Raw genomic sequence first — 27,609 nt, forward strand, 5'->3', positions numbered from 1 at the left:
TTTGTTTATAGACAGATCAAAATAAAAGGCTGAGAATCCAGTTGGGTGTGTAAATTAAATTTAAAGCTCAATTTTAGAGTGTTTTCATAAAGTCCAAGTACTTTAAGGGCAGAGGAAACCTGTCATTGTATAAGAGATTTTCAATCAACTGCGGACTCTTACTCAAACTTAATACCAATATTAGTTGTTCTTAAATTACTGTAGGAGAAAAAGGGATGATTAAGTGGAATTTAAGTTGCATTGTTTTTATGGGCTAAACAGAAAGGCATTCAAAAGCCATGTGTTGAAAGCCATCTTGTCAGAAGGTCGGGGTCACAGTCCACAAACTTCCAAACTACATCAGACTGCATTCATTAGTCTTACGAATTTAGAGGGTCTATTATATCTGCTTCTTAATTCAACACTTATATGCAGATAAAAATCTCAAACACAAATCATGTCTGAAATTGCATCTATTTTGCAGTTGCTCACCTAAATGTTTAGAAAACTTCCTTTTAAAATGTCATTTTAAAATTTTAACCTCCACGTATTATCAAGAAGGAAAGAAAACTCAGAGATGTTGTTGTAGCCTCCTGAGAGCACTGATATACAAAATCAGACACAAGGGCTTCCCTTCAGAGCCAAAGGGCTAAGAAATGGAATATAACACTTGAAAGTGAAAGCTGGTACACGGCAGACTCTGAAACTACCATGGGCACTGACCACAATGAGCAGGCAACACGTCAGATACCTTTGCTTCAGAATTCTGGCAACCTTAAATGAAACTTGTGATACGTTGTTTCATTTTTCCTGTCAGATGTACACAAAATTGGGAACAGTTTTATATTGATTTTCTAACCTCTCCTGGGACTTTCATGATTGAAGAGAATGCCGTTCACAGCAAAAAGATTGTAGGCCTCTCTGAAGTTCACCACAATCCAGTAGGCATACAATTTTGCCGCTCCTACCAAAAAAAAAAAAAATTGATGTTATGTATATCCACTCTGCTTGTACACAATCCTCAGAGACATATATGCACCTCTCATACATGCAGGGTGGTGTCTACCTTTCAATAACAGTGCATTAAAATTTGATTAATTCATTAATTCCCTAGATATGTCATGTTTCAGATTGAAATAATATCCAGTCCAATAAAAAGCAGCTGAATGGGAAAATACTCTTTTTCTGTACAACTTCAGAACCAGTCAGGAAGTGTTAAAATGCTCTCTCACTTATTTTCCTATGCACACTCAAGCATAGCACTTTTCCTTTTACAATATAATTAACACAGCCAGAGTGTGTGAAATATGCCACTGTGGTGACCTCTGCTAATAAAAAAAATTACTTTGGAGGAATAAAAGTGAAAATCTGGTTTCTTAACACTCAGATTGATTTGAAACTTTATCACCAAAGTCCTCCCTGCACATTGCTTTAATAAGTGTTTTGAATTTAATGCTCTTGGGAGTTTCTCTTTTAGGCAACAAAAAAATATGAAATATTATCACGTCAGTGCTATCTTACAAAGCTTTGTGAAGGAAGAGCCACCCTTCCCCCTCCTCTTTAAAAGAGCTCTCCATTTTTGATCTGAATGAACACAGTCTTGTGAGGTGAAATGGTAATTTCCAACCCCCAGGCAATGGCAGCAAATAGTTTTTACATAGTAATTCAAAAAGGTATGTCTCTCGACATGTCTAGTCACTTTAGCTCTATCGTCATTCTGATCTCACACCCAGATGACTTCAGCCCTGAGACATGAGCAGGGAGAACAGACATACAGACACTGACACACATACCAGCAATCCTTACCATAAGGCGATCTTGGGTAGAAAGGGGTGGTTTCCTTCTGTGGGATTTCTTGCACTTTTCCAAAAAGTTCACTGGTAGAGGCTTGGTAGAACTTCACCGAGTTGATAAGGCCACAGGTCTTAATAGCATCTAAGAGCCGTAAAGTGCCAACCCCATCAACATCAGCAGTATATTCTGCTAAGTCGAAAGAAATCTTGGGGAGGAAGAGTAGAAAAAGAAATAGAAAAACACTGATTTACTATCAGCACCAGAATATGCAATGATCATGCACAACCAAAACAAGTAATAAATCACTTGTCATGAAGCCATCTAGACACTTTTGGATGAACTAGATGCTCAATTTACAGAAGTACCCTCAAAGGATTTCTAAGAATAAATAAGCATTTCCATAAATAGCCGAACCGAAGGAATGGTGTCCCACGAATCTCTCAGAATTTTTTTCTTATGTGAGGTAATGGGTGAGCTCTTGCACAGTGGGAGCATTATCAGGCTCTCTCTCATCTCCACAGCTGCCAATTTTCACAAGACTTGCTTGGGCTTAATATCTTTGACACATTTGAATATGGTAAAAAATAATGGCCAAAATATATTTTAAAATACAGGCCTCTTTGTGGAGGGCTTGATTGTGATATACACCACAAGATGATGTTTGAGTCATCATTGGCTTAGGCCTTCAGTGAAGTCTATCAGAATACATTAATTCTTGCCCTCACAATTACAGAAGAAAAATAAAAAACTGGAAAAAGTAAGCAGAGATATGTTATGACTGCTCCAGTCTGCAGGCAGGAGAAAACCAGCTTAGAAGCACGTTCACAGTAGTTGTTCAGAGACTGTGGGCTGGGGGTTCAGATGAGCTAGCAGAGCTCCTGCACGCCAAAGAATCTTCTCGTGCTGGTGCCCGGCCCAGGAACACATTCCTCTTCCATTCTAGGTCCTCCTTCCAACCCAGTATTTTGGTTCAGCATGCCAGTTTTTGAAAGAAAACGTTTCCTGGTTTTAGTGCCAAAATCATAAAAAATGAAGCTGCACTGGACCTTTAAGTACTCTCCTGCATCACCTTGGCCCAAGGAAGAATGTGTCACCCAAAAATATCCCAGTGTCACCACTGACTGGTGTTTGACAGCTTCCAGCAACAAGCTCGAGAGAGATGGCAATGTCACAGCCTCTTTATACAACCTAGGCCAGAGGTTAGTGAGACACTACCAAAAGCAGACAACACAAATCTGTGATCCTCTCCCTCCTCAGTGTTCAGTGGTAGGATGACTACTAATGGAGAACAAAGTAAACAGCTGGGTAGTTCAGCTATTACAATGAAATCAGTGGGAAACTTGACACTTGTCAGGTAATTTTTCAGGCTTTCTGCAGATTCAGATAGATAACCGAATTAATTTCTCCTGTTAAACTACTTTCTCTATTCAATAATCGCTAGAGGTTTGAGGCTTATTTACACAGCAGATGAAATCAAAATAATTAGATTAATTTTGATTTGCACTTCTAGTTAATTTGACACAAGTACGAAATTATCTAAACTGTGTTACTGTACTCCACAATAAAAATGTTCTCACATAGTTTTCAACCAGAATAGCTAAAGGTACGAATTAAAACAAATTTAACTATTTTTTACTCCAACAAAAAAAAGAAACCTGATACTCTGCTTATTAACCTGGCACGACCTAGCTGAAATAGAGCACTGGATCTACTGAAGCGTGCTGAACATTTTCTGTTTTAAGTCATTTGCCATAGAAACGAGGGCCACTCAAGGCCTCTCACCTTCGATGTTATAGTAACACTTGGGAAAACATCTTAATGAATAGGTGATACTGTCAACAGTGCACTAATGAACACAAATTAGTATATTTAGCATATGACTAGTGCCCTCAGAGTGACATCCCTGCTCTCTAAGTAAAGGCAAGACACTCACTAATCATAGCAGGAACAGGAATTCACCTATATAAAGGTATTGGTTCCAACAAGTAACTTGGTAAAAACATCTCCACAAATGTAAATCCTTGCTGACATACTCTGCTGCACAAATTAATCGTACACGCAGCTGAGGTGATCTTAAATTAGAAAAAATACCTTTCCAGAGATCTCAGATTATAAAATCTCTTAGCAAAGCGAACAATGAGGCCGCAGTAGCAATACCAGGGACTGCTCTTGGTGGCTGGTGCACAGGCCGGTCTCACAAAATGCACTTTTCCCTATTGCCTCATGAATGACCTCAATCTTCACCTAGAAAAATCACTCCCTGAGGTGTGAGGTAATTCTGCCTCCATGTCTGCCCGGGGCTGCGTGTCTCTGGAGCAGAAGCTGACAGCTTTGTGGGCGCTTGCTGTTTTTCTAACGTGGCCGACGCTCCGCCGGGGACGGGGCTCAGAGCACTGAACTCACTCCATTCAGGACGGCAGGTCGGCCTACGACAGCAGTCACGAAGACAAAAAATGTTTTATCCGCTGAAACTTCCAACACCAAAAACACAGAACTCTTAACACACTTTGTGCTGTGTAGCGGCAGTAACAGTTACCATGTCAAACTTCATAAAGGATTTTAATTTGGTTCTAACTCAAAGTTAACAACGTAAAAGGGTTTTATAAAATGGCAATATCATGTAGATTAGATAGGTATCAGTGAAGTGGGACAGAGCAGGAAAAAGTGCTGAGTTACCATTACCACATTATTCCCTTTTCCTCGCGTCCATTCTGTGGTGTAAGACCAGCAGGAAGATTAAAGTTAAAGAAAGAAAAAAGAAAAATTAAAAAAGAAAATACAGGCATCTCTTGTAGAGGGACATGCAAGAGAAAATTGATGTTGTTTGCACAAAACAAAAAAGGGCCGAATCAGATTCTCTAAATGTTACTCATAGAAATAATCTTTGCTTGTGCACTGGGCTCAGTGGGACTACATAAGAGAGAAAAAACTTTCATGGAAACGATTGTTTAGAAGAAAAGACCTATAAAGGTTAAAAACCAACCATGCTTTCTGACAGACTAAAGATTCATCCACCCTCAGAACAAGGCTTAGGTAATGGGAGCTTTCACACAGCTCCCATTGGCACCTACTTTAGGTACCTAAATCAGGAAGCTGGAGAGCTTTGGAGAAACTCTCCAAAGCCTATATACTGACTAGCTTTTTAACGTAGTTACCACCCAAGCACCAAAGCCCCCATACTGCCACCTACTACCAACCTCTGTGTAAAGAAGCATTGCAACTATGACAGTCTCTGTGCACAAACCTGATCCACCAGGTTTCTGCACAGTGACTGGAGTAGGGAAAAGAAACTTCTATGCCTCGCCTAAACTTTAAAACTAAATCCTTCCCAACAAAGACTATTAACAGCACCGATCCAGTACTTCTTTGCTCTCTTTGGACAGGCTATTTGTGATTGAGTGGAAGTGTCACATGCCAACAAAACAGAGATTGTCCGTCTGGAATACCTTAGCTGAAGTGAGCTTGAAGCTGCCTTTCCACGTACAGTGCAGACCTGATGCTTCCGGACTTACCGTAGTTCACCTCTGGATGTGCTCTAAATATATACACTTAACACATGCCTATTTACTCCATTTAGAAAGTAGAGATAACAGTGTACTATTAAAAGTGGACAGATCAGTAGGGAGATCTTTAAATCCTTGGTTAAAAACACTTCAGTTCTGAGTTTTCAGGCCCTGAACACCTTGCAGAATTGGCTTAAAATATACTAAAAACAAATAAGACTTCTTGAGTATGAAGGAGTTTCATATAATGAGTATCATTAGCTCATAGACTTCACTGCTAACCCAAATCTGCTAAGTTTCAAATGCATTCTTTATCCATATAAAGCTTATCCGTAGCTTGATAAAATATTTGAGAAAAGCACAGATTTGTTGGTTAAAATAGTTCCTGGTTTCACATGACATATAGGAGGAATACACCATATCACATTATATTTCCTGCATCACACATCTCTAAAGATGACAATGAGTGTTCCATGAGCTTCATCTATTCCTGATTTTGAATTCATGCTCTGTTTTTTCCCATTTCTTTCTAATTGCCAGATTCAGTCCCTACACAAGATTCAAATTTAATAGAGTAATGTTTTAAATATGATGTTTCCCAATTGTTCATTCAAAACTGAGCTTAGCAAGGTCTTTAACAAGATTTAAAAGCTTACTGAAAGCTATCTAAATGAAAACATATGGGACTTTTACCTTCCACAAGAACACATTCCTATCATGTCGATGGGTACTATATACAAGCCCACAGACTTAATAATACTTGCTTCTGACCACTGGGTTATCAGCAATGGCCAATATTCTGAAAATAAACACCAAATGAGCATCAAAATAGGTGTGACTGTGTGAGATACTTAGTTCTGGTTTGTTATTTAGAACAATCAAAAGGAGAGGCTGCAGCCATATTAACTATTAGCTTTCTAACAAAAATAATGTGTGCTAGAGGAATATGCTCTAATGCTCTATCTAAGGAATATAAATAATGATTGAAATTTCATCTCCTTTCTACAACTTTTTCAGCTTCATATATGGGATTTTTGGAAGGCTGGTGAAGCCTCAAGAGGAAATAGAATGATTAAAATGTAAGTTCTTCTCTTCTTTCACTGTAAAAGCAGAGGTGGCTAACCTAATTATAATATCAAATTAACGATCCCATACTCTTGAAAAATTTACAGTAGTTTTCTTTAGATTTATCAGAATAGAAAATACTTATCAGGTCTCTCAAAGCTTTGAAAGAGGTTTACACCCAAGAAGAAAATCACACAGAACAGAAAACTGCTCAGAAATGTTTCACATCTCAGAAGTTTCACAGCAGTTACATTTTTGTATTCTTTAAAATCATTTCTGTTTGCTTTGAATATTCAGTGTGCCTTCCACTGCCAATAAAAACCACTGGGATCACTTATATCATCTCAATAAACAAACTGCTCAACCCCTACAAACAGGCATGTAAAGCGTAACATTCCAGCTGCTAAATCTAACACAGAATATGGGCCAAACATTCCTAAGAAGTCCTACAATAACAAAAAAAAAAAAAAAAAAAAAAAAAAAAAAAAAAAAAAAGATTTTACAAAATTTCTGGGGGGAGGGAGGAGTGAAATGAGAAGAACCTATATCTACCAAAACTTCAAGTAACCTCTAGGAGGATATGACATTTTCTCTCCCGTCTCTCTCAACCCCTTAAATCATAAGGAACACCTAACTCACTGCCCTGTTAACCAATAAAAGAAGTAGTTGAGTAGCTGGAAGATACCAAAATCCCTCAAACAACTATATATTTTTTGTTATATAGAAAAATAGTCAATTCAATAGCTCTGCATTACTCACTATAAAATTACACTCTTGATATGTTAAAGCCCTATTCAACTTATTAGCTAAATAGAAATGGACTGAAAAGAATAATGACAGAAATTTTGGATAAAAGGAATGTAACTATTTGTTGATCTACCTTCTTGCCTATTTCTTTCCCTGGTCTTGCATTGATAAAACACAAAAAATAAAGTGATCTGTATAGAACTAGAGTGATCTGATAATATGATTACAAACAGAGAATTAGCAAGGAAAAAATTTTACAAATACAAGCAAAAGCCAAAATTTTTTCCCAAAATTCCTCTTAGCCCAAGACACATTCATAATATTGCTGCAGCAAGAGAGCCTGAAGTAAGAAATGACAACAACAGTTATCAACATTTATTCATCAATTCATATCTTCCTGGCAAACAAAGGTTTTTTTTTTTTCTCTCTCTCTTTTAAAATTAAATCTCAGATATGAATAACAATGATTTTAAGGTTAGCTGTGAAGCAAAGGAAAAAGCTGTGCAGCTGAGAACCAGGCTCTCTACCATTACTGACACTGAGGCCTCAGTGATGTAGCTCCACTGCAGCTACATCACACTGTGGACTGCAGGCTGAGTGACCTGTGATCCTGCTTGAAGTTGCTATAAGTTTAGTTTTGACATCAGTGGGCCAATATTTCACATTCATCCCTGAGTGAGAAGACCCAAACCAAAGTGAGAAAATAAGCTTGCTGTTTAGTATTCTTAAATGATCCTTCATGGTCTTTGTGCTCTATAACCTGTTATAAACTACTGCAGACTATACTTTAGGGACTAGGTCAGTCTTACACAAGTATCCCCAAAGTGGTTTTGCTTATGCATAAAAAGGAGAAGCTCAAACCCGCTCATAGCCCCGAACACACATCTGCTTTTGCACCCCTAAAAAACCTCCCACAAATGAGGGGTGAAGTAGAGTTTAGCTACTTATGACTACCCACCATTCATTTCCCCAAGCACATGGAAATCACTTGAAAGGGGCAGGCAGAAGCTGTAGCCTCATAACAAAAGTGTGCTTCTAACTCTGGAAAAAAAGATTGCTCAGGATAACAACAGGAAAGACATGCATCATCTTTCATCTTGTTCCAAAGAGACAGCCACCGTAGTATCCCAAAGCAGCTACCACCTTTCAGCTTCGTGAGCACTAAAAAATTAAACTGCAAGAGCCAAGATTAGATGCAACAGGAGTGCTGCTAAGCTGCTCGAAGACCCCAACTGCCTTGCAGTTGCACTACCCTGCAGCACCGTTTATAGAGTGAAAGGAGTTCAGGCAGGAGGGCAGCAGCTTTTCTCTATGCAGTAGAAATAGTCAAGGATTTTAGCAAGAGGCCCTTAACATGCTCCAAGATGCACATCCATATGGCAGCCTCTGATGGTTTGGGTTGGACAAGTTTTCTTTAGAACTTTCTTCCTGATTAATTTCATGTTCTTCATGCAAACTTTCTGAAATAATCTTTAAAGAGAAATGCATTGTCATTATTAAAATAGTTTTCCTTCTTATCTTCTCATGATCAGAAACTACTACGTACTGTTACGAAAAAAGAAAAAAAATCAACTCAAAGCAGAGAACAAGCATAGAAAAACACTCCCTGAGATTTTTTTTTTTTAAATCAAATAGGGTTTGATAGCTGAATATGTTACTCAATTTCTATAACAAGTGGGACTCCTAAGAGTTTCATGGTAAATTGCAGGGGCAGTTGTAAATCTAGCTCACAAGGTCATTCGCCCTTGCCTTTAAAGCTGCCTTCCAGTAGATGCCTGAAGTATACAAAGAAGTATACAAAAATCATCAGTTACCTGTTGTGTTTAAGTTGTGATGCCACAATCCATAAGTGGAATAGCCATCACCTTTGAGGTCTATTTTAGTAAAAAAAAAAAAAAAAAAAAAAAAAAAAAAAAGAAAGCCTCCCACATCCTGCACAGTTGTTTTGGCCTCTAGACTACTGACTGAAAGATATATTTTGGAACAGATCTCTGAATAGGTGTAATTTGTAAATTGTTTATTCTTCTACTTATTGATTAGATAATTGAGTGGATAAAGAGAATTTAAGACACTGAATTAAAAGAAAAAGAGGTTCCCAAAGACTAATCAAAAGGCAATGGACACAAGTTACAACAAGAAAAATTACGAACAGATGGCAGGAAAAATCTTTTCACAACAAGAGTGGCCAAACACTAGAACAGGTTGTCCAGAGAGGTTATGGATTCTCCATCCTTGGCGATACTCAAAATTCCAACTGGGCATGGCCCTGAGCCACCTGCTGTAAGCTGGCTCTGCTCTGTGGACAGAGCTGGTTCAGATGACTTTCAAAAGTTCCCTCCAAACTACAGTATTCCATAATTCTAGTAAAACTAAGATTACAGCAGTGTGTTTCAGATTTGTAACATCATCCAGTGAGTACAAAGTGGGCGCAAGAATAAAGCCTGATCCTGCAGAAAAACAGTAATTTCTACTGGAGGAGTGGAGAGTTGTTCACAGCAACTTTTAGGAGGCACATAATCCAACTTGCTATTCATCATATCTCCTCCACAGAAGAGCTTTATATACAGGAATGCTCAGATCTGTTAGTAATAAATACCAAAGTGGAGGAGGATAAGGAGGAGGAATATCACAGAACATGAGATTCAGTATGGCCATAAACCTTTGTCGCAAAAATGTAACCTCCCCATTAGTTTTGCTTATCTTCTCATCCATTTGTTATTAATTTGACGGAACTGGGGAGTTGTCAGTGTTATGTGATGCAAGGAATTTATCTCACAGAACAATCTTCAACCCACTGTTCAAAGTCTTTAGTTTCAAATTACAGAGATTACAAAAGCAGCTTTTAAAAAAGAAGCGTTGATTCTTTATTCCTTTTAAGCACTTTTTTCAGGAATAGTTCTAACAATATATGTATTTATCTAACTTTTAAAACACAAAAAGCATGCAGCAAGTCAGGATGGAGCTGGATGTTTGAAATTTTGTAACTTCAATGATTAGTGACTTTATAATACCCTAAGAATTTTCATACATACTGAAATCCAGCTACCCACTCGAGGCTTTAAACACTATTCAAAAGACAGACAAAAAAGGGGCAACTTGGAGAGTCACTAGAGAACGTTCAAAGGGAGATGTAAAAAGATAGCCAATTCATTTTGCTTTATATGTGCCAAGGGAATAGGCAGCTATGAATAAAATGTGTGCAGGGAAGGCAGCCACTTTGGAAGAAATAGCATCATTTTTAATTCACTTTCACAAAGAAAGAAATGAATTCAAAACATATAGGTTATTATAAAATAATCTCCAGTACTACAACTAGGTTATAATATTAATACATGCATACATACATACACATATATATATAAACACACATATATATAACTTCTGATGCCTTTAAAAAGTTCCATCCTTGCTTCCTTGATGCTCTCAGATACTTAGAATGATGCTCTACACAGAAGTACTAAAATATCACTGCAAGCAAAAAAAAAAACCAAAAAAACAAACAAACAAAAAAAAAAACCCCAAAGCTACAAAACCCAACAAACGCTCAGCCCCTATCTGCTTTATGATTTCAAAAGACTTTTTATGGATGGCAAGACAGAGAGATATTGAACTAAAGCAATGATCTGACAAGCAATGATCTGTCACAAAAATTGTGACAACATACAGTTCCTAGCCAACAAGACTGCAAAACATGAATCAATACAATGGACCCCCTCAAGTGCTGATATCAATGTCATATTGCCTAGAATTACCCCAAACAATTACAAATTACAGTGTGGTCTGAGTCTCTCAACTCCTACTACTGCATAAGGAAAAAATTCACAAGGTTTATGGGTCCTGCTAGAAGTCTTATTTTTCAACAAGAGGAAAATTGCATATTTTCATCATTTATTATTTATCACTTAAGAAAATTACTTCCTAGACTACAATTCCTCGTACCAAATGACCTTGTTTCAGAAAGTTTAGTCCAAACAGCTGTTTCTCAGGTACCCCCAAAGCAGCAAAAATGCACATCCCTCCAAGAAAAAGTAATTTAATTAAGAAAAAGTAAATTAATTAAAAATAAAATATATAGAATTTAAAACTATTAAAAAATAAATTGAATTTTTATTTTTAAATTTAAAATTTATATTCAAATACTTATAGTCATGTAGAGATTTTAGACAGATTTGAATACAGACTTTTTTCTTATAAAAACATTTGACCTAGAAATAAGACACACCTAAAAAAAAAAACTTTTAAAAATCATTTCTCAAATTTTTCAAATTCAAGTAATTACAAATTTAAAATTTGTCAGAAAACTGAAAGTATATTTGTAAAAACAATTTTTTAGTTTGTTCTTCCTTACCCCAAACGTTCTTTACTGACAATTTTCTGGTCAGTTCTCCAAGTTATATTGCCCACTCTTTGGGGTTTGGCTTTCTGTGCTAAATCTACATAGTAGCTGATGTAATATAACTATTATAATAATAATTAAAAAATGAATGTCGGTTACGTCCTATAAGACATTCTGAACAAGCTGCACACATTCCGAGTGAAGCATCTGCAGAGACACAAGAGATATGGTATAAAAAGTAGTTCCTGTAACTTTTAACAAAAGCTTTTACTTCTCACTCTATGGGAAGCTCTGAAATTTTCATTCTCTAAAATGAAAAGCACTTTCTCCTTCTCCTGAAAAGATAGGATTATTTGCTATCTCCTTCCTCACAGCTAACCGAGGTTTGACAGAGCTTCCCTACTTCACAGAGATATTGTAAGAAAAATGCATTAGTTGAATGTGCTTGTATTGATAGCAATTGGACCATAAACACAACTAGATGGACTGCCCATATCTGTGCCTGACTCATCCATTTGATTTTAAAGCTAAAGCTGCGGACACACAGTCAAGTCACCGCAACATAGCAGTTACTATTTTTTTTGTGAAGCTGAAGTAAAAGTATATGGGACTACTCTTAAAAAAACCAGCAAATGCAACATAATGCAATCTGGCTTGCTTTTACTATGCTACTGAGCTGCTCTAAAATCAAATCACTTCTGTCATCACAGCCTAAGAGCGGACAGTTACCTCAGCTCAACCATAGAGCTACCTTGTAGTGCTCTGGTTGTAGCTCAGATTGGCCTCTGGAGAGGCAAATGATAACATGAAGTTTTGAGCAAATAATCACGTGCCTACATGATTAAAAAAAACCCATGGCTTTAAGCAATATGTCTTGGACGCAGCCAGCTAGGGGACATTCTTCACTGATGTCCAACAAGGTCCTGAAGTACCCAGGGGTGATGGGAGCTCAGTCAAATGCCTGCTTCAGTGTGGCAAAGATGATGCTCTTACCAGCAGATAAATGACATCTGCCTTCACTCATGCACACAGCTTATCCTTGAAATAATGAAGTCATGTTCTTCACAAAGATACCACTCTTTGAGAAAAGCATTACAAAGATACATCTTCTAAATCAAAGATGAGTGTTGCAACTTCAGACTGACTCCTGCTCCAATCACTTTCTTTACTAAGTCCAAAGCCTCCCTTCCTTCACCATGGCTATTTACCAGTACACTTGCAATTCCTCGAAATGTTATACCTGCATGGTCCTCGCTCTACTTTCTGGGTTGCCATAGAGCAATCAAAAACTGCAACAATGAGGAAAACTCCTCCTTAGCTAGAAAAAGCTCAGCATATCTCAAATTTCTGTGTAATTGACTTGTGAGGTTCTTATTGTTATTGAATGTGCATGAAAAGTTTTTATGACTTGTCACATGGGCCAAATTTGGATGTATGTGTATGTACTGAAAAAAGATATGCTCCTACAGTTGCCCTCTTCCAAATTTCTGCTCCAATATTCTAGTAGGAATGACTGGGAAAATGAACAGGCATGCTGTTGCATGTCAAGAAATAGTCACCTTTTTTTCCCCCATTTTTTTTGAACAGGGAAAAGCAATGCTCTTTCTTTCAATGCATAAAGATCACTTTCTCTCAAATCTTAAGGCCCTGCTCCAAAAAAGGACCACACTTCAAAATCATTTTTTTCCATAAAACCAACAGTGCTCTTTTCCCTTTACTTGTTCTGGAAAAGAGGTAACATTTTAAAATATTTTTAAAAATAATAGTCTAAAGTCTATGCTCGCCATGAAAAAAATCCATCCCTTATGGTTTAAAACTGTTAAAATTTATAACCAACCAACCAACCCCTATCCTTTGCCCCCAAATAAAAGCCTTAAAATGCCACTGAAGGGGAACTCGAGTACATGTGCACCGGTATCCTCACCTTTAGCACATGTACAAGCATTCCATATGATTAATTTTAAAATCGGAATATTAATAACATCTACAAATACAGTAGCTGATGATGACTTTGTTGGAAATGATGTAATAAACCTGTTGAAACAGCTTTCAGTACTCTCGCTGTAGTAATTTCTAGTTTAATCTTTCCCTTTTCAGTCAAGATAATGACAGTAATTAGTGAATACCTCAAAACAGACTGCACTAATTCTCTATGCTGTGCAGGAAGCAACAAAAGTGCAAATGCACTATTATCATCACTGTTGTCACTGAGATTTCAATGTGGTTATACTTAAGAAAGCATAAACCTTACATCTTCTTTAATCATATCCTTTAAGGTAGAACTCAATTGTTTTCTATGTGAAAGTGAGTACTCTGAATTCAAAGAACATCCCCCTCATAAGATGTTCTATTTAATCATATTAACAGCCTCACAAGGATGTGGGTGGCTAGCTAAAAATGTGTGGGATGAATCAGAAAAATTCATGTGCCGTGACAGATACGTCGGGGTAAGTGAAAAGGCCAAGGGACAGATAGCTTCAAGAGATGAAGTCTGCTGGTTAAAGTTTTTCACTATTTTCCTCTTTTCTGAACAAGTACGATGCCACGCTCAGAAGATAAACCCCAATTAACCAGATTTGCTGCTGGCATCTGCCTTTGCCTTTATTTTATTATTTTTATTATTGAGTACTAAAGCCTCTCCATCACAGTTCTTAGAAAATAATGTATAGGTATTAATTCTGAAAGGCATATGTTTGCTTCGACATGCATGAGGCATAGTAATCACAAATCAAAGAAGATCACCGCAATTGGTTTGTGTACTGTAATCCACAACACTAACCTCAGCCTTGTTTTTTCACCCATCTCTTGGGTTCTGACACAGAGAAAAAGAAGAGGAATAGTATCTGCCTTTCACTTGAACATTAAGTTAAATAGTCCAGGAAACAGCTGGGATATGACAGACAACTAATAGCACAAAATCAAGAAGTTCGGAAGTTTCCCCTCTTGCCGTTATAAAACAAACCTATATTGTTTTAATCCACCTGATTGTGCCCTCAGAGAACATTGAGATTTTCATCTCTTGTGGTGCTGGAAAGACCAGATTGACACATGCATGAAAGTATTCCTACATAGTGTGGTATTCAATGTGCCAAAATATTTCCCCTCATAGCAGCTTTGAAGAAGTCTTGACTGCCATATAAAAAGCTCCAACATCTTTCAAAGTGAACTTTGCAGCCTCGGGATGAAGCAAATTGGAAAGGCGATGTGGAAGACAAGACTTACTTGCCAAAATGTAGCAAACGAATCATTGACCATAATCAATGGGAATATCAACTTTCACAAACCAGTGAAGTCTGTAAAATTGTGTACAGTTACATTTTATTTCTAAAAAATGCATAGCTTGGGCAGATGCCATGTCTCTATTGTATGCAAATATTTCAGTTAGCACTTTTCAATCATGCTTTTCTTTTCTGAGTGACTCATGGGTATCTCAGTCAAGAAATGACAGGATCATAAGCAAATGCCAGCAGAGTGCATTTATCTCAGAGAGATAAATGTGGAAGGAAACATGAAAATCTATCTCAGGATCTTTTTTTTCAATCTGTCTTCCTTTTCAAACACGTTTTCTATAAATGCCTGCAAGTCTCTCTAACACAGCACACTCAGCTTCCAAGCTGAGTGGCAGTATTCACATGAATTTAGTCGAAGCTAAGGAAATTGTGTTTCCAGAATCTGACAATCAGGCAGGAAAAATATTGAGTTCAACCCCATATAATATGTTTTATTATACCACACTGAGCCCAGGAACAAATGAAGGCTCATAATACTACTAACTTGCCAGCAAATGCACATACAAAATGAGGGAACTTTCAGAACTTGTATACGCCACTGAAGTAGTCCTACTGCACAGGTCATTATGAGAGGTGATTGTCCATAAGGGAGATGTACTGAATAGCTGTGAAGTATGGCTGGATGAAAAAATAATGCAAGTTAAGATCCACGATTCCACACAACACTGACATAAGCTAAGAATGCTAAGTCTCACTGCTGCAGTAATAGTTTTAGCTAATTTCCAGAGCACTGACCCCAAGCTGCCTGGGGGCTCTGAGCATCCTCACCTGGGATACACCAAGTTCTGTCAGTAACTGCAAGAACATGGGGAGAGATGGACTGGTGTTCTCTGTTAGCCAGAGAAGCAAAGGAAATTGCAAAAGAGTCATCTGGGAGTTTGGAAACGTTTGTTAATTTTCAGTCCTGCATGACTGGTATATTCTAAAGAGGCGAGCAGGGAAGGGTGACAGTGTAAATACGCAATGTTAATGGAGAATACTATAATTGGTAAAAATTAAAAAATTTTGGCATGTTACTTGTTTCACTTCTATAGATTTTAACACCTCCGTGTTGCAAGTGTGCTCTCTCCACACACAAATTTAAGCTGAGGTTCATAGTAATTGCATCTGAAAATATGTATTTTTAACACTGTTTATGTTCTAAGGCAGTAATCCCTTTCTCAAAAACTGAAGGATTTAAATGAAGTCATGGTTGCTAAGTGCACTATTCAGCCATATATCATGTTCTCAGAGGTACAAAGAGTACTGGAGGGTGAAGGGTTTTAGGGCAATGTACGATTCCTGCATTAAAATACAGAACCTCCATTATATAATTTTAGCATCTTGCCAATTTTTCTTTTTTCAGCAGGATAAAGACAGAGAAATGAGGAGGTTAAACAGAACTAGAATAGTACTGTTTGTACTCTGGTGAATATCAGAGAAATGATAAATGATCTCTAAGCACATAGACTGATTTATGCAATAAAAAAATAAAATACACTGAGGTGGAGCCTTCGTGTGAAAATCTCATCCTTGGACAGCCCCAAGGTATGAAATGCACCCAAGTGTCTCCAGTCCCTCAGGGTTGCAATTATCTCATGATAACTACACCTTCCAGAGCTCTCTCTTTTGCTCTTTTGCTCTTCTGTGGGGTGGTGGAGGAAGAAAAGGGAAAGAGGTGTATTTCTGATTGTGAAAAATAGAAGACTGATAGCTTACAGTAGTGAATCCTGAGAGCTCAAAATGTCAGACTTCTGATTTTTTCCTAATTAACAGCAAGAGTAAAAAGAAGTCAAGTCTCACATTCACATGATAAAGGAATAAACAAAGATAAAGAAAAGCCATTAAGACAAACTCAAGTCAAAAAACCAAACCACATACTTAAATCTTCAGTCTTTTCAGCAGCTCTCCCTTAATATAGCCAAGGGATTAATAAACACAATAAACAAAATGCCATTAAACTTTATTCTCCAAAGCCCAGTTTATCCTCAGAAATTTCATATAAATGGTGCTATCCTTAAACCTGCTATATTATTTGAAAATCCTACCTGCACAGAACAACTACTCCTTTTTGTCCGTTTGCAGTGGTAAAAGGTATTAGAGTGCGCTGAAGTTTTCCTATAGGACAAGAATAGTCCGCATAGTCTTTTGTAAAAGTCTGGGCTCTTCCCAACGTAATAAAGTGTTAAATAAAAATGTGAATTAAAGAGTGTTAAATTCCTGAACTATACAAGCTGTTAAGCCAGCCCCTGTCTATGGACTTAGCTAATACATATCCAGTTCAAACTAACGGTATTCAACTAGATCTTTAACGTATGGATCTGCTGATGTAGACACTTAATGTTTTGTGCTATAAGCTTGCTAAACTTAAGAAAAAAGAGCTGCTAGTCTTGTAAAGTCTAATGATGTATCAGCCTAACAACATATTTAAACAGATTTTTTATCCCATAGGGTAACAAAATACCCAATGTATTTTCTTCCTCAGATGACAGGACACATAGATACTTGATTTACCTTACTTAAGTGATAATATTCACACTCTTTGCCAGCAGACAGTAACACTATGCAACACCTTAGCACAGGAACTTATAAACTTCATATCCAGAGAGGAGATCTAATTAGATGCTATGCCAAAATTGTACAGCAACCTTATCCCAGGAGTCTTGTTTTCCCCCAACACTACCCCAAGACATTAGTTCTCATCAGCATTCAACAATCACCGACACATTTTTTCTGAAATTATAACTTTCTACAAAATCAATATATTTGTATGATATTTAGTATCTGAAAAATTCATATGCTCATAAAATTTTTTTGAAAGATTCTAGTGCATAATGGAGCAAATATAGGTACAATGCATCTCAGAAGTCCGTTATAAGCATTTATTATTTTCTTCAGATCCATTAGAAGTAGTGAAAATAAAGAAATATTAAGAATAGATACAACACTTGCTCTAAAATACATGTCTTACATACTACAAACTTTAGTTCAGATTCATCTTCTGTCTTGCTCTAAAATCAGCAAGTTCATCCTTGAAATCACTCTGGCTCAAAATAATGCTCTCTGTGTTGAAAGTCTTCACCCAATCTGCAATATATAGGGGAATTTACAGGGTATGACAGTGAAAGAGGGTGCAACAAAAAGATTTTAACTTTTTCTGTCATGCTGTTTTTCTTACATTTCCCTTTGCTGTTCATCAAACCCTTAAACAAAGTCATTCACTGGAGCTGAACTATGACTTCATGATGTTTCTTCTATTGTTACAAGATGGAATGACTGCCTTTGCAAGAAGGAATGGCGCTTTTTAAATGAAAAAGGTATTTAACACAATCAGTCTACAGTTCATCCATCATCTGTTGATAACTCTGTCTAAAAGAAAAAAAAAATGTGAGGTGCTCCACAGTAAAGATGAACAGAAAATTTCACAGCTGGCAAGTCTGAGGTACTGTCTTCTCTGTAAAAAGTAAGGCCACATACAGAGAAACTGACTGTTCATCAGTTTTTTTCCCCCCATTTTATTCACTGACATTCAACTTTACAGAAACCTTTAAATAAAGAAATTTGATTTTAATGATTTGATTTCTAAATTAATAATTTTTCTTCAAAATTGTATCAAAACATTCATAAGCTGTAAGACTGGGGTTTTGATTTGCTATCAATATTTCAGTATTTTTGGACAAAAGTAGTTATCTGAACATACCCCACAATTCAGTTTATGATGCACATGTTTTAGTTCCTTTTCTTTGCAATCTAAAGTAATATTTTTATTTTAGTAAGCAAAGACTGTAGACACTATCTTGGAAAATTAGCTCTGGAACTGTTCAGTAGTTTGCTCAAACTGTAAGTCCTCTTGAAAAGTTAACATTCATTTGTAATATGCCACAAAACAATAGATCAATGGGCTCAAATTCCTCAAAATTTCTTATTCTTCACATATCTGTACCAGCAGGCTTTTACTGAAAAACTATAACTGTGACTGCTATAAACATAAATAACTTTAGCTTAACCAAGCTAGATTTGAGTCTGGTGCATCAACAGATCCAGGACAGCAGAGAAGGTTCACAAGGACATGGGGATTCACCATGGTGGAACTGCTGGTAGGATCAAGATCTAAGTTTATAGGATTTGTCCATTTCGAGAAGGAAGAAAGTGATCAGTAAAAAGCATGGTATGATGACATATGATATGGTGATATCACATGATCAAAAAAGTGTAACAAATCTGGGATGGTTCTGTATTTTTAAACAACCCCTGTAATTTTCCCTTCCAAACGCATTACCATTCCCCACCTAGTTATAGAAATTAGTAAATTTGGATCCAAAGCCTGGGGCCATTAGATCATTTTTTTGGCAGACCCTGATGTTCACATAGCTAGTTGGGCACAAAACCAGCGCTATGTATTGACAAACACTGCCAATGACTTTTCAGAAATGCAAAGCTTCTTAGTTATAAGAATCAGTTTCTCTCAATTCTTCTCAGTTACAAAAATCCTATACATTAAGCAAGTACATTATTGAAAAAGTGTACAGCCATGATCAGCAGGAGGACTTTCAGGAACGTTTGTAACCACACTGTTTCAATGCTTGTGCTGGAGAAACTTAATTGCACGCTGAGTAAGTAACTCCGCAGTATTAGGCTAAGGAGAACCATCAGCTGCTCAGAACTGCAGTATAAACCACAGAGAGGTTGAAAATAGAACTATAACAAGGATTTTATTAATAGACATGAAAGGGCAAACTACGTAGGACTTTACCCATCCATGCCTCACAAAACAGTCTTTCGTATTGCTTCATTCAAATACCAAGAAGTAAAAACATAACACGGTATTGTTTCACACTAGACTGTCTTGGCAGCCTATTGCAATCTGGCTGTAGAAGTGTCTGCTTTCAAATTTTAAACCCTCAAGGCAATTATCCTGCTCTCAGACTAAACCTACAGAGCATATTTCAAAAGAACTTACATCTAAACAGAGGGAATTCAACAGTGATCAATGTTCAACAGGCCTCAGTGGCAATAAACTATTTACTGCCTTAACCTTTTAAGTTTGCACAAGCAAAGTGCTCAAGACTTCTGTGATGAATTAACTGAAGTGTTTGGTTGTGACTACGGCAGGCGCTGGTTCAAATCATCTATCCAACAACACTGCCCACCTTACAGCCCTCATAAACAGGCTCAGGCTGACACTGAATTGTCCTCTCATCCTTGCTGAAGCTCCACTGTCCAGGCATATTGTCCAGGCGTATTTTCTGCTTACTTTTACTACATCCATTACCCTTACGGAGTCATCTTGGGAAAAAAAGTGTATCAAGTGCTGGGCATCTTGCTTATCATTTATTACCAGCCTGATTATTACTTTACAGAAGACATAGCTTACATGAGACATCAAAATGCGTTCTGCTCACTCACTGTTACAGTAGCTGATTTAGATCCAGAATCTTTCCCTTGAAAGACTGCCAAAATAAATTAAAAAGGAGAAAAGTATCACACCTATTGCATTAGTGCAGTTGCCACCAAAGCCTTCCCACCACAACGCTACTGAAATACAGTAAGAGGAAGTAATCCACTACAGATAGCTGAAGATATCTACGACTTGGCAAAGTTTCTTCTGGGATGCTGTATCTTTAGAAAAGTTAGTTTCAATAGTTTCAAACTGAATTACTCTGTGCATAATTAAAATGTGAGGCTAGCTCTCTTCTTTTGAAGTTGTGTTTGTAACTCTAGGATTATTACAACAGCTTTTAAACCAGCAAGACCTCTACAGGAATTCTATTTTTGCAGTTTCAGAAGAATTTGATATTAATCTTATTGATTTCTATCACCTTTATCTGGAAAAAAAAAACAGTGATCTGTACATCATTCTTTCAAATGAAGTATCTCAAGATATGTTTTTCTCTGCATGTGAAATCTTTAGGTTAAGATATTACATGTAGGCATCACAATCAAATTAATTCAGGCTTTCTATGTAATTTTGGGAAATCCAGAAGCAATTTTATGTTTTGATTTTCCATATAAAATTTAGAGATATTATTTACATTTTTATTTTAATTTTATTAAGGAGGCAAGGTACTTTTCCTTCTCTTGTTTATTTTAAACACTATTTCAGTGACTACAATTCAAATGCCATAGTATACAGTATGCTAGAATAAGAATCAGGAAGCCTGGAAAAAAAAAACACAATTCAACAACCCATTACAAGTATTGGTATTAATTAAAATATAAATTTTAATTTATAAATTAATTTTAAAAAGCCGGTATTACAAGTGAAAAACAAAAGTCATATCTTTTCCTGAAATAAACTGTTACATTCCTTGCAATACGCTTATGATATAGAGGGACTACCATCAGGTTTTAATATATTTTTGGTTTGAGAGAAAGTATGTATTTCATGATCACTCTTACTCATGTAAATATTCCCTTTCCAACAAAAATAGATGTTTGTATGGGATGAGTTACACACTGGTGAAACAGATGGGGAAGAGGTTCACAAAGCCCTTCAAAACAATTAAATGCATCAGACGTGTACATAAGAAGAAAGGTAAAAGAAGAAAAGTATCCATAGGCACTTATCCTGAGAAGGAAAAATCTAATATAAATTCCAGAGTTAGCTTAATCAAAGAGTTCTTTTTTTTATATGAATAATGTCTTGGGCAAGATCTGTGCAAATCAAGAAGTACAAATGCAACTCAATTCTAAACTCTCTAATTCTGTTCAGCCGCTATCTCTTCCTCCAAAGGTGCACAGAATGGGTGGTAACTTCAAAGCCTTATCTTAATTAAAAAATTACAATTGCAAAACAGGAAAAATTACGATTGAAACAAAAAAAAAGATACAGTCCCTTGGGATCCCATCAAAATTAGCAGTTTAAAATATCAAGTTCTTCATTCTCATGTAGATACTTAGGAATGTCTGTTTAAGACTGCAAGCGAGAAAACTGAAAGAAGCATCAGCTATTATGATGGATACATAAATCCAAGGAAAGCATGAGGAGGAACACATTTTCTGTCGCAATTATTAAGATCATGAGTAATGATTATACAAATATAACAAATGCTATTTAGTTTTCCCTTTTATTATATAAAAAAGAATCCTGCATAACACAGACCGTATGACTTCACTCAGCGATTCTTCTATCAAGCTGTATAAATAGCTAGTAGTTATTTATATCTCTTAGGCAGATATCCAAATTTGATTTAAAGACTGCAAGTAATGGAGAATCCTTTATGTCCTTTGGTAAGCTGTTCTAATGCTAATTGTTCTCACTTTCAAAAATTTGCACCTCTTCTCCAGTCTGAATTTGTTTAGCTTTAGTTTTCAGCACTGTATCTCTCTGTAATTGTCTGCTAGGTTAAGAACCTTGTAATATCAAACATCTTTTATCCCAGTGTGGTTAGGATTAAATAGCTCCTTTACATTCACTTCAGTGAGACATGAAGAGTGGTCTCTTCATGTCATTTACTGAGAAGTTTGCTTTTCAGTGCTAAAAATCACTCTTTCACCTTTACCGAGTCTTCCTATTCTCAACATACTCTGAAAAGTAGAACAGCTGCAGTGTTCTGCTAAAATGAGTAGTATTGACTCCTTATTTCTACTCAGTAGTCTTCTGTCGATACATGACCTCAGCTGTTTTTCCATCATGTCACTGCAGTGTATAGTTCCTCATCTACCATAACCTGTAAATTCTTCTGGAATTTCCACTCTCAAGAATACAAACTTTTTTTTTTTTCCTTTTTTCTCCCCATTTTAGATGACTAAACTGCTTTCAGAGACAAAGACAGCTGCTGCAGCACAGAATGGGGCCCAGCAGATCCCCTGGACTCTAACTGGTGCCACGCAGAACCACCTCGGGTACCCCTGCCCCGTCCTCCCCAAGCCAGCAGCACCGGGCACTGCCCAGCCCTGGGCAGTTAGCAATCCTGCCGTACGCCACAGCCCTGCTGCACCCACCAGCACTCCCAGGCCCCGGATAATGGTTAACACAGATGAGATATTGGTGGTGGCAGGAGGGAAAGAGGAGGTGGCGGGCCTTTGCACAGGGCGCAGCAGCATGGCAGGGACTAGGCTACGAGCGGCACGCTGCAGGGGCAATGCAGACCATATTCCACAGGGCAACTGAACTGCTGCTAACACCTGAGCAGCCCAGTGCAGACACTGAGCTGCTCCATAGCATTGAGTCTCTGCTTTGGGGGTCTTTATACTTGTACTCCCCCGTGTGCCTCATACTATAGTGCTCCAGAGCCATAGGCTTATCCTTGACTAAATACTGTATGTTATCCCAGCACAGTTACCCTTATCAACCAAAGATGAATAATTGAAGAAAGTATTTAACTAGTCCAATAAAACCCATCTGCCTTAAAAACATGCAGATTCCTATCAATATTATTTCCATCCTTTACTGCAACTCAAAGATGCCAGCAAGTTACTAAGGAAACAAAACACTGGATTTGTGAATGATGAACCTATTTGGAAGCTACGTAATATGATCATAAAGAAAAAGATAAAATCGGACTATATGAGAAGAAATAGGAAATATCTCAGTATTATGTGAAAATTCTGCCTCAGTTCTAAAGAGCAGTATTTCTGAGGACAGCAAGAATCATCAGACAGATAGCTAATGATTCCTCAGGATACAGCTTTTTGCCTTTAAAAAAATTGTATGAGACTTTCATTGTGGGGTTTGAGTGTAGGAGGGTCTGGTTAGAGAAAATACTAGTGTAGTTTCTCTGGGGTTTCTAATTATGAAAATTGGCTAACTGGAAGAAGTGTTTTCATGTGCTTTTTGAATTAAACGGTACATTGGGAAATATTACTTGTCTCTTAAATGTGTATACAGAGCTGACCCATATAAAAGACAGTTTCTATACAATAAGTCTATATTAAAGTCAGGGTTTTATTCCCATCATGACGAAACTTTAGCAACTGAATCTTGAGCTCAGGACCCCAGGCAAGTGCAACTTAGCAACAGTGGCTGAGCCAGCTGCAGACAGAAAGCCCAGTTTCCAGGCAGTCACGACTCTTCTCTCAGCATAGACCTTGAGCAGAAGTCAAAGGCATGTTAGTGGAGGCACTAGAGCTCTCCTTGCTGCCTTGCCACACAAAAGCTGCAAGACATAACTAAGCCCTTGCTGTGCTTCCCAAAAAGGCAAATTGGCCAAGAATAAGATTGCAGCAAAGACATCTGCATCAGACTAACCTCTCTTTCTGACTCTGCGACACCAATTAATCATCCATTTACAACAGGAGGAGCTTTTTTACCTCTGGAGCTCATTTGCTGCATTAAGCTGCCTTGATGAAGACAGTTTACATCTGTCAGCATCTTTATCAAATCAGGGACCTCACCAGAATTGATTCAAAATGAAAAGAGAAAAAAAAAATCTCAGGACATGCAAACAAGATGACCCTACCTCCCACTTTTGTGTCACAAGGTGATGCGCCTGCATTTATTTCCTGAGTTACATCAGGAAAAACCTCCATCTCGGGGTGGAGAGGAAGAGATAAACAGGATTAGATAAACTGGAACTCCTGAAATTCATGACATTTGTCACAGTGCCTTATAAGAACAAAACATTGAGTAAGTGTGCCCCAAACCCTGGTTAATTAAGTAAGAATTTTACCACCTTTCAGGTTGATGCTGCTAGATCTGTTCTGATTTCCTCTGCATGACATTTACTGACACTAAGAACATTCAGGATACATAGCTTGCAATAAGGAGTAGCTTCAAATGGAGAGGAAATAGCTTTTTATGCTGTAAACATGCTTGATTAGAAAACTAACAATAAATTGAAAGCAAATTAAAGGTTTTCCCAAGCATAAGATGCTTTTCACATATATTGATGAATTCCTCCATTCATCTGTATTAGCTTGTATTAGTTTTATAACTTGCAAGTCCCTGCCAACCTCACAGAATACACTTTTGATAAACTCTGTTATGAAAGTTCAGTCAGTTAGCGAATAAAAGAAAAAAGGTGTTTGGAAGCATTAAAAGATGCACTAATTTTTTCTGAGTTAATGGGGGGAAAACAACAACAACAACAACAAAAAGAAAAAACAGAAAGACATCTAGTTTTGTTACAGAAAGGAAAATAAGTCATAAGAAACTTTCAGCTGGCTCATTTTGGGACCAGGCATTGTAGGAGCGAAAACATAAAAATTTTGTTTCCTCCTTGTTGTCTTTATCTCTCTAGCATGAAAGGATTTGCAGAACACAAACACAGTAAACTCTGGAATGTCTATAATGTGAGCAAAAAGCATTAAAATTATTGGTTTGCACGTATGACTGTACACAGAAGGCCTTGACTCTAACTTACTGAAGACAACAGCGAAACATATTTAAGGTAGAAAAAGCCTAGAGTGAATGTATGTACACCCACCTGAATATCCATGTGGGCACACTAGCATCACTCAAACATATATACTTGTCATAGTCTGACCCTACATAAGGGAAAAAAATCATCTGTTAGAATCTGCTAAATATTATTTTAAGGATTTTTAATTGATGTCATCCATTAATTTTTCAGAATCTTTTCCTAACTTAAACAGGAAAATAGATTTAATGATAGTAGAGCTGTTTTCAAGATATTAAATGCATTATAAAAATATAGAACATCTACTAAGCCATTTAAACTACATCATTTAATGGAAAACCCTAATATGCTGATTCACAGATTTTGCATGTGTTTCTTCAAAAATACTTTAAAGAAGGGCAATTCTAACCATTAGAGTGTTTTCTTCTCAAGAGATTTCTTTTCATAAATGAACCAAAAAGGGGGCAGGGGAAAACAAACTTGACAAACAAGTTTCCACAAGTTGTCTCACTATCCAACATCTGCTTTGGGCTTTAAATATAGATACATCTAAGAATACATAATGATTGTGTGTTCCAAAATAGCAGCAGGCAAGTTCCAATAGCTCAAAGAAAATTAGTGCATCTCTCGATACTTTCAAGCACCTTTTTTTGGCACTACACAACAGGAAAAACCCATTATGTGATGAGTAGGAGTTTAATTGCTCCACTGTTTTAACATCACTTACAAAAACACAACTTGTTGTATTGTTGTATATATTGTGCACAATAATTTATGAAGAGTTTCATATGCTATATTAGGGAAGCTCATTATGAATTAATAGACAACTTAGGCCATATACCACCAACGGAAAAAAAGAATAATATGCTGCATTCTAACAGGTGCTAGAAGTCATAAACAACAGAATGATACTTGCCAATCACTGAAACGTATCTGTTTTTATAAAGCAACACTATTTGCTCAAAGAGCCCACCTCACTTGTCCTAGTAAGCAAAAATCCTTTGGTTTACAGAATATAACACAGCACAAAAAAATCTGAATAGACATCTGCTAAACGCATTTCCCTTGAACTATGAAGCAAATTTCATCCCAGTCTTGATCAAAATTCTGCATCCCAAAACCAGTCAAAAAGGGGAATATAAAATACCTGAAATTTCTATTTTACAAAACAATTTTATTGAAGTATCCTTTTGTTCTCTCAACAGCCACATAGTTTTGGCTTTCCAACTGTTTATAAAAGTATCACTTCTCTTTGCTTGACATAAAGACTCACCCTTTTGGTTGTCAAATACTAAGATCTTAAATATACAGCTCTGGAGGTCGTGAAACTTGGCTGTGTTTGTTCTCAGAGTCCCATGATAAACCAGCAATAGTCCTGATACTCCTATGGCAGACATACGGTTAACACCAATTCTCACAAAATGGTACCAACATAAATCAGGAAATTCAAAGAAATACCAAAGGTATAGGAAAGGAGATGGAGGAATCTGGCAAACTTTGGCACAGAGAGAGTGAAAATGTGGATGCACACTGAGACTTCTTGATATACTTCAGGTGCATTTTCTTTTATTTCAGGGTGTGAGGAAAGGTTTCAGGGATACCTTTAAAAACAAAATGAAAATGCTTTTTGGAATTGCTTGCTTTTCCAAAGCATTACAGTGATAGCCTTTACTCTGGTCCCCCGGCAACACTGATACTGAGAGAGAAAAGAGACAGGTGATGCCACAGTCCTGACTGCTGGTGGCAGGAGGCCTGATTCGATGTTTAGGGAAGCCAAACAGAGTATTGCTGCTCTCCTCACTGTGCACTGGATCAGACCCCGGGACTACAGGGATAATCAGCTTGTGCTATTGCCACAAGGTACAGAAAGGAAGTTGTGCATGTATGAAGTGCTTTGTGATATGAATGCAAAAAGCTGGTATGACGGAAATAATCACATAGGAAAGAAGTTACTTCATAAAATGTTAAATAAGAGGTTCTGTCTTAAGGTTCTTGTAAGATTTCTGACACTATAAATAACTCCTCTATTTTAAGCAGCAAAATAAACTGCACCACTCTTAGTATATCTACAGCACATACTATGAGACTCTTTTTTTTTTTTTTTTTTTTTTTTTTATCCTTGGTTGTATTCTGCAATACATTCTGGAACTGCATAGGGAAAAATTAATTCTTATTGATGGTACGTGCGTGTACTCTGAAGCTTTAAAAAGCTGTGTTTTTTAGAGTTTCTAGAACACAGGAAGAAAACACTGACAAAAGTTTCACATTTTTCTGCATTTCTGTGAAAACAAGAAAAAAGAAAGAGAAGCACATTCATTGAGGGCCACTGTGTGAATGTGCAGTAGTGAAAACTACTGCAATGATCCAGATGGAAAATGTATCTTAGCCTTCACGCTATTCCCATTCAGCTTTTGACTTGCTGAAGGTGGGTGGGCAGAACTTGGAGAATTTGGCACCTGCACCATCACAGTCTGTAAAGTTAGCAATCTGGCTAAACTATGGTGACCAGAATGTCCTGTAACATCATGACCAAAATTAATTCTGTTTAGGCCAAGCACATACACATCTAACTTTTTCCTATGTTCTGTACGTTGTACGTGGTTTCTAAGGGATCC

General features: G+C 37.1%; 1 protein-coding gene across 1 annotated transcript in view; it reads right to left on the reverse strand.

The window, feature by feature from the left end:
* Nucleotides 1-27,609, reverse strand: part of GMDS (GDP-mannose 4,6-dehydratase) — a 425,497-nt gene that overhangs the window by 254,521 nt on the left and 143,367 nt on the right. The window contains exons 5-6 of the mRNA XM_062570043.1: nucleotides 1,786-1,978; nucleotides 839-943 (exon numbers count right to left, since the gene is read on the reverse strand). Coding sequence (XP_062426027.1) covers nucleotides 839-943; nucleotides 1,786-1,978 — 298 coding nt within the window. The remainder of the gene's footprint in view (nucleotides 1-838; nucleotides 944-1,785; nucleotides 1,979-27,609) is intronic.

The sequence above is a fragment of the Rhea pennata genome, chromosome 2, assembly GCF_028389875.1.
Source record: "Rhea pennata isolate bPtePen1 chromosome 2, bPtePen1.pri, whole genome shotgun sequence".
NCBI lineage: Eukaryota > Metazoa > Chordata > Aves > Rheiformes > Rheidae > Rhea > Rhea pennata.